The following is an 8,921-nucleotide window of genomic DNA, read 5'->3' as shown; positions in this document are numbered from 1 at the left end:
TCTTCATTAGAGTTCTTTTATTATTGCTAAAGAATTTCGGGTTTATATTTTTTTATATTTTACTTGAAAGTATTATAAAGTCGTTTTTGATTTTTAATATTTTAAGTTTTATTTCTTCTTCATCAGGAGAATTCTTAATATTTTCCTTACATAGAAAGTATTGTAAAATAATATGATGACTAAAATAAATATTATTTAATGTAATTTATGTTATATTGTATGTGAGTGACTTAAAGATATTAGCTCAGTATAATATAAATTAATTTTTTTGGTCTTTAATATGTATAAAGTCAAGTTCTTCCTAAGCTTCATTTCAGACTCCTCTTAATTGTCAATTGTTTCCAGAAATAACTAATTAAATTTAGAAAGGAAAATTTCTTAAAACATTCAATTATTTCTAAATGTATAGGAAATTACGAAGTCGTCGTTATTTACTGCTTTTCTTTAATATGCATAAATTTTAAAATATTCCAGTGCCAGACATTAATAACGTTACTCATACGTCATGTTTCAGATATAATCGTTTTTATCAAAGTTTGGAAATTCATGAGAAATTTAAGACGCTTCTTCGTATAAACGCATTCATTATAAAAGTTTAATGAAATATTCATGCGATGTACAATCTCAGTTAATTAAAAGTCTATGATATAATCTATTAATGTCTGTTAATTAACTCTTTGCTTTGGGCGTTTTTATTTAAAATTTGAACATATAATTAAGTTAACAGAATTTCAAGTTAATTAGCTTTGGTTTAAAAGTTTCACAAAATTATTTTTATTATGAGCTTTATTGCTTTAGTGTCAACTGCCAAGACAGTAAAAATTCGTATGGAATGTCAAAGTATAATAATTAGCAAAAGCTATTGGAAAAAAAGAAAGACGAAGATCTTTGCAGAGTTAACATCAGATTAAAATGCTGTACAAAAAATGATTACTTATCATGCCGGGAGCAACACTTGGTTTTGCTTCCAATACTCTATTCACAACAATATTTTTTAATCTTTTTTGCTGCGGCACAGCTTCATCTTGCAAGTAACTTTGACTTCCATAAAAATACATAGCCTAACACAGCACATATGTATATACATATGACTTACATCTAGTATATTCTTAAGTAAATTAAGCATACATAAGAAATAGAAAAAAAAAAACAAATATAAAAATATTTATGAAATTGAAGAAAATCCAATCTCAACTTTTTACATTCGCTTTCATTGCCAACTTTATGCATAAATTTGAATTTTCGCGCCTTACTAATGGGATTCTTTCCATACGCATTGGACTCAGTTCATGTTAGTATGTAGTCTTATGTGTGCTTATTTAAATATATACGTGTTTTTATATGTACGTGTTTTTAAGATAAATTGAGATTTATTATTATGATTTCGAAATTGGTTTTGGTGTTTGCTGCGTGGAGCACACACACGCGATTTGCAGTACACTGGGTTACTGTTTTTGATACTCTGTTCAGTGCTCTGAAGGGTGTGAGCGAAGGGTAGTTATAAGATAGTGGTTGTAATGGAAAAGTTGTATATTGACTTTAATTTATAATTAAAATATTTTTATGAAAACTCTCAGATATACTGTATCCATTGTGCTTTGCCAAATATATTTGCTCAAATTATACCATAAATTAATATTTATGCATCAATGAAGTCATTCATTCAAAAAAAGATATAGATGACTAAGATTACAATTGTTTTCTTAACCAAGAGCGTTGCGAAACTATTGTATTTGAATACGATTACTATCACAAATCAAATATAATTATCTTCTTTAGAGTTATGTGCGAGAGAATGCCTACGCAGGCGCACCCGAAGCATTCTTTCGGACAACCAAACAACTCTAAAATCTTTAGTAAACTCTTCGTTCCAATCAAAGTTGGTCTGGGAATGCTTTAAACTTCTTAATACACTAGCATCGAGGAACTATGTTACTCTTATGGGGGTACCGGGCAATGAAATAGCAGTCTCCATAGCAAAGAAGGGTGCATGTACCCTTTCAATGGTCCAGAGCCCTTTTGCGGGGTAACAAATAGCTTCACAAATAACTTATTATGTAAACGGAAGAAACAAAATCTATTTGAATACTGGAGAGCCCAAACAGGCATGCGGCAGTCAAGAATATTCACACAATAGATCTTTTAGGTTGGGATGCATTCATAGCCTATTATTTAATAATATAATAATATATTCATCTTAAATATTCTTTCAATTTATTAAAATAAATTAAAAATGTTAATCATAATACTTAATACAGTAAATGATTAAGGATACAAGATAGATTACAAAAGCTGGAAATTATCAAAAAGAACTTTAAATCACTCACAATTCTTCTTATGTTATACAGAAGATACTGAAGTACTAACAATTAGACTAAATTATTGTGAAGTTATTATACCGCCTTTTCCATATTCAAATCGAACTGTAATTGCAGTTCTTTAAAAAAATCTTTTAAATTTCTATCTCAATATTTTCCTACCAGTACTGTATTTGCAGTTGAAATCCTATATTGAACACGGCACTCAGTATATGCTATACTTTTTTGTAATGAGTTGAGTTTTTCTTTACAAATTGAAGGAAATGACGAAAAATGATTTTATAATGGAATTATTTTTTAATCTACAATCAAAGTACTTTCCAAAGTTTTTATGGCATTTTTTCGTCATACTCCAGGTAAGTCATTTGCTTCGCACATATGCAAACACGTTTATGGAAAAATATTTGTAAAACTCTAGATTGTATAGAAATATGTACAAAATTTTTAAAAACAGGAAAATGATATTAACGAGTAAAGTTTTTCAATTTTGAATTTTTGGAAAAAGTTAGATGAATGCCACTGAGGGCAGGCAAATGCTCAAAAACAAGGTGTGCGAAATTTATGGGTGAAGATGGATTCGTTTTTTTTTTTTTTGAGGAATATATTGAATTCATAATGAATATTTACAACAATTTTTAACAGTAAAAAACTTGTATTTGTGCTTATAGATGATATATATCCAATTATCCTGATATATATATAATATATCAACAGATATAGTAAGGTATGCGTTACGAATAATATCTTAAAAATTATAAGGTAGTCATTTATGTTGACATAAAGTTTAACAAACTATGTGGTATCTACAGTTTTGATAAAATAAATAAAACCCATTGGTTCATGTTTTATTTCTTGAAATTAGTTACGAAAACTGACAGGCTTACCAACACCGCATTATCGAATCTTAGAATGGTTACAGGCTCCTCGGGGAGATATGCAGAACTGAGGTTAGTTATTATTTAGTCTTAAGAAGTGATAAATAATAATGCAGTTAAGGCGTAGAGAAGGGTTATGAAGAAACCTCGCAGTTACAAGAGAGTAAAAGTGCTCAAGTGCAATGACTCAACTAGTCTGAATATAATGTAATGTCAAAGCATTTATTTTCTATTCCCATTAAATTTTTAAATTTCAAAATTCATTTCAACAAATGTTGTTACTTTTTTATTTAAAATCTGAAACAAATGTAAAAAAATACCTTACAAAAGTTTATATACATTTTATTGGAACACGAAATCTCTTTCCACGTCATTATGTACTTAAATATTTATAAATTTTAAAATTTATTTTATTTTTACCCCTCGTCAGTTACATTATTTTCTCCTTCCACACATTGAAATTGTATCAGAAATATTAAAAATACACAACAGACAGGATCAAAGAGGCAGGAGTACACCATGTGAAGTATGTAAAGTATTCTGTTTCTAAAGTATTTATGTTTCTAATCGTGTTGCCAAAATTTGTTAATATATATCTAAAATATTTTTTATCAAATACTCATGTATGCCAGGATAACGTGGTCCTTTCGCTTTAGATTTCTTTGTATTTTTCGGTACTCAATTTTTTGCTGCGGGTTTATTACATTTATTTTGTATACAAAATACTTTTCTTATACGAATATATTTTTGTTTTGTTGATTTTTGTTTTACCTTTAAGCATTTTTATTAAATTTTTAATATCAGCCGCCATGTGCTCAATGCCATGTTTTATGAAAAAAAGTTATTAAATTTTTACATGAAATACTTGCGGCAAATGAGGTAAGGAACATTTAGATAACAAAGGACTTTCATTACATGTAATGCTGATTTCTTGTAATTAAAATTATACCATTTTTCTTAAATTTGAAGATATTTTTCTTGCTTATCTTATACGTTTATATTATGAACTTTTATGTGATACATAAACTATGCAATATGCACAAATGCTTGCTAAAAAATAATAAAAGCCAAAGAAATCAAACAACCGCAGCCTGCATTCTACACACTGGAAGTATTGCAACAGCTCCACTGCAAGTGGAATAAATACAAAATGATAAAAATGTATCTCTGAGTTGCCATATGTGTTTACACTGATTACTTAGTGGTAAATAAGCATATATTGTTATTTTGCTATACCACATGTTACAAAAGATATATAGAAGAAACCCTGCTGTTCTTACTGTATTTCATTTGCATTTTATTAAATTAAAATAGAACGCCAAAAAAAAAACAATAGAAACTTAAAAACTAAAACTTAACAGTTGTTTTACTTCGACTAATTATAAAAGTGGAAGTATAAAATTCTGAGATTCAATTAAGTCTTTTCGGAATTCATAAAGTTAAGTTAGTTTCATATATTGATGTTTATGTAGCAAACCTTTAAAATACTCACATGATCGACTTAATGCCAGTAGTTTCAGTAATACTGTGTTTATATTTGGGTTTCATCTTGTTTATTATTTTTTCTGCCAGAAAGATAATTAAGTCACAGCCCTATTGTAGAATAAGTTGGTCTAAAATGGCAAATTTGAAAAACCAAAAATTATTTTTAACCGAAAAACGGTGGTTTGATCGTACAACTACGGTACCGTGTCCCTCATCAGTAACACAGTGTTAAGATTATTGATAGATTATCTAATGACTCGTCAGGATTTGTATTATTATCTGAATTAAATAGATATCTATGTGCAAACAGAATGTCGATTCTGTTTAGAGACGAATGAGACCTGTATTTATATTTTCTTTGATCGTCCGGCTATGATCTCAACCAGGGGGAGATTATAGGACCAAAATATCTTATCTCCATTTGACATAAAGATGTACGCAATTGACATTTTGGCTTTCATTTGAAGAGAGGATTGCCTTTCGTTCAGTTAAAGTCTGTTAAATACACAAAATATTAGCCATAGTTGCAGTGTACTGCTTTGTATTCGTTTTCTATTCTTTAACAATAGTATAGGATATTAATAGGATATCAGAAAAATGGTGCTATATTCCGATCTTGCGATCGATTACACAATTTCTACAGAAGTCTCTTAAGCTAACCAGGAAGAGTTATCATTAGTTAAATTAATTCCCATTTATTGTATATCAACTAAAAAATCTGTCAGCATATTTGTTGTTAATGGAAATTAGCTGTTTGGCATTGGACAAAAACTTTTAGTAAAACATACATATATTTCAGTACCGATGCTATATAATAAGCATATATCTAGATATACCCAATGCGTGATATTTTTGAAAATGCGATTTTTATAAATTAAAAAAAAATGAATAATAATATACTTATAAGTAAATCAATTCATTAAAACTTCGGAATCCATTTATTTAAATATATGCTTTCTCTCTTACATATTAAAAAAAGTTTGAGTTTTTTTAATTTATCGCAGTAGCCAAACATATTTGGCATTTATTAATAATTATTTATATTCTCATATAGAACATTTTTTATTAAATATTTTAAAATAATTAAAATTATACTTTTTTTGGCACATCAAATTTTCTCTAATTTTCGAGATCCGTTGCAGTAACAGAATGATAAAATTAACTGGGATTTTCAAAATCTAAAAAGGAAATAACCACATTGATATAAAGAAGGTGGTAACTCCTTTTATCCATTGGCTGTACGCTTATCGGCATACAATTACATATAAGGACATTAGGCATATTGCATTCAATTGAGAGGGATTCAAAGAAATCGTGAAGAATCAAAGCATCAAGTGAAATTGTAGGAATTGAAAACACACCGTATAAAAACATTTCGACCATTATTCCTTATTACATTAATCAAATATTAATTATAATAAAATTTTTATTTCAGATGAATAATCAAAAACCTGTTAATATTTACTGGAGCTGTAAAGGCAATAAAAATAGTTCTCGTTATGAACTTATAGAATGGGTGAACGAGATACTCTGCACCAATTTAGGTGAAGTAGAACAAATGCGTAGCGGTGCTGCATACTGCCAGTTATTCGAATTGCTATTTCCAGGAAATATACCTTTGAAGAAAGTAAAGTTTCGAACGAATGACGTGTGCCAGTATCGCCATAATTTTGATTTGTTGCAAACAGGCTTTGAGAAGTTACGAATTCCAAAACTAATACCAGAAAATAAGCTTGTTCTTGGGAGTTATCAGCATAATTTTGAGTTTCTGCAATGGTTTTATATGCTATTTCAAAAAAATTGCAACAACGAAACATTACAGGATTATGATCCCATTCTGGCGAGAAACGGTTGTCCTTTAGATCTTTGTGCTATTGATGATTGTAATCATAGGCCACCGTTTTTGCAAAATGATTTGGTTGATACAATGTCGTATGAAACTATCACATCAACGATTGAAACCGACTTAAATGCCACGGTTGATGTGAATGAAGTAAAGAGAACGCCATCATATGAAACAACATCCCCTAATAAAGCGAAGGTGGAATTCGATACCAGAACATATTCGATTAGTAGTGATGAACATATAGACAAATGTATTGAAAATGATTGTGAACTGGTGTTTGACAGTAGTTTCGATAGCAGAACTTATACAATTGCTGATTCGGATGCTTCAGAGTTGGAAATAACTGAAATCCCAGATATAGCCATAAAAAAAATCTCATATAGAGTTCCAGATATAACAAATGGTATTCCCCGTTCTTTTGGCAGTGATGACATCATTAAATCGTCAAACGTATTGAACACTGCTCTACCTGATAACTTTTTGGCATTGCCAAACGCACTAAGAACTGAAGTATCACGTTCAGCACGGCGTGATATAGTAAATCGGAAATGTCTTCCTAAATCGACTATCGCAACAGCTTGTGAGACAACAAATATAGAAGAAATATATAGAGAACCAACTCTGTCAAATATTTTAATACCGTATAAGAGCTTGAATCGAAAAAAAGCAAAAAAACTATTTAACTGGAAAACGTTCTTAAGCGTTATGGATCGATCTCTCTGCGAACAAATTGAAGCAATTAAGCAGAGTATACCACATACTATGAAAATTGCTCCCGCATATTCTATAACTAATGAGGAACGTCGTAAGGAAACTAATAATCTTCTAACTTTAGGTATGTTTGAGAGCGATAAATTTCATGAGGCCATAAGGGAACGAAATTTATTGTTCTTAGAGTTCAATAAATTGTTTAAACATTTTCGGAGTTGTGCTATCAACAGTGCTGTGCCAGAGTTCGAAGAAGTACTAAGATTGATTTTTGCAGAAGATATGGGTCCTTATTTACCCAGAGAGCTGGAAGAATTTCAAATAAAGCAATAAATATTACTCCACAAAACAAGATTATAAGAAAAATCCTTCTGTGTTCATGTCACAAAATTTAAAATATGTATGTATACATATTTTTTATATATATCAAAATTATTAAATAATGGATTGAAGGATAAAAATTAAATTTCTTCTATGCATTTTTACTGCTCCTTAAATTTTAAGATTTTAATGATTTTAATTCGTATTCACAAGCTTTTATGAATCCTTTGGGAATCAATTTTATTTTAGAACCTTTTAGATAATTCAGCTTTTATTATTCGTAAAAAAAGAAATTTTTTTTTAAAATTTTCAGTATATTTGTTGCTTGTTTTAATGTCCGTCCTATGCATTTCTATATTTTTTTGAGTACTTCAAGCGATTCCAAGCATTTAAAGCAGCAAATGTGTAAAGTTAAATTCTTAATCTGCATATAAAATTGTTATAAAATTTGTATTTATCGACAGTTTCAGAGTGAATAAGCAATAAGCAATGAATAAGCCTGATGAGAATTTTTTGAAACTTTATTAAAAATGTATTGAGAATTCACTCGAAACGTATAAAATACACAAACAGAGTATCGTCAAATGTTATTATTGAGATGGCTACATATAACCAAACATGTTGACACAAGGAAAACCACTAAAAATTGGAAATTCAGATAAGTTATGCAAAAGACATAGTAGCAAAGCACATAGTCACTAACACTACAATTTTATAACACATAAACGCTTATGTATTGATATACTAATCAGTATGAAACCACTTTCGCTAAGACAGCAAATCTGGCTATATGAAAACACAGCTTAAGCTAAGAAATAGAATATCACATCTCTATTAACTTGTCATTACCCACCTAGTGGTAATTTAGTCTTGGACTGTCAACTGAAAGTTTTTATGGGCTTCCCACATCTATTAAACAGATATTAACACTCTAAGAAGTAGTAGAACTATAATTCTTGACCGATTCTTCTTCAAGGGCTTTGATAAACTATTAGAAACTTAAATTGGAGGGAGACAAAGTTATCAAAGACATTATTTAGTTTAAATGATAGAAGATAACAAGAGAAACCCCTTTTGTAAGAGAAATAAATAAATCAAATGGGACATTTATGATAAGATGCATTATCGTATTCGTCTTCATAGGCTATATATACGAAATTTGACACACAAATCCATCACACAAAATCTTGTTTAATCAGATATAGGTCAAATATATGCTCTGAAGTTCCCAAACGCATAAAGCTTTAATAATGCATTATTCAAATTTCCTCATCATATTTCTTCTTCATATATTCTTCTTCATATTCTACAACGCTTTAGCGTAAATTTCTTAAATTAAATCAAATACTTTACCACGAATATGATACA

General features: G+C 29.3%; 1 protein-coding gene across 2 annotated transcripts; it reads left to right on the top strand.

The window, feature by feature from the left end:
- The first annotated feature begins 5,766 nt into the window (after positions 1-5,766).
- LOC119671631 lies at positions 5,767-7,649 on the top strand. 2 transcript variants are annotated; one of them, XM_038082359.1, is made up of 2 exons: positions 5,767-6,020; positions 6,114-7,649. In XM_038082359.1, the coding sequence occupies exon 2, from the start codon at positions 6,114-6,116 to the stop codon at positions 7,563-7,565; it is 1,452 nt and encodes a 483-aa protein (XP_037938287.1). In that variant the 5' UTR covers positions 5,767-6,020; the 3' UTR covers positions 7,566-7,649. The 2 variants fall into 2 exon arrangements, with proteins under 2 accessions (XP_037938287.1, XP_037938286.1); XM_038082358.1 differs by having other exon boundaries at positions 5,767-6,040.
- Positions 7,650-8,921: the final 1,272 nt, after the last annotated feature.

The sequence above is a fragment of the Teleopsis dalmanni genome, chromosome 1 (assembly GCF_002237135.1).
Source record: "Teleopsis dalmanni isolate 2A chromosome 1, ASM223713v2, whole genome shotgun sequence".
Lineage (NCBI taxonomy): Eukaryota > Metazoa > Arthropoda > Insecta > Diptera > Diopsidae > Teleopsis > Teleopsis dalmanni.
The sequence above is the reverse complement of the archived record's forward strand: the minus strand, read 5'-3'. Positions and strand labels throughout refer to the sequence as shown.

Excerpts from the sequence above, each read along its gene's own strand:
- LOC119671631 (XM_038082359.1), top strand. The coding sequence starts at position 6,114 with ATGAATAATCAAAAACCTGTTAATATTTACTGGAGCTGTAAAGGCAAT.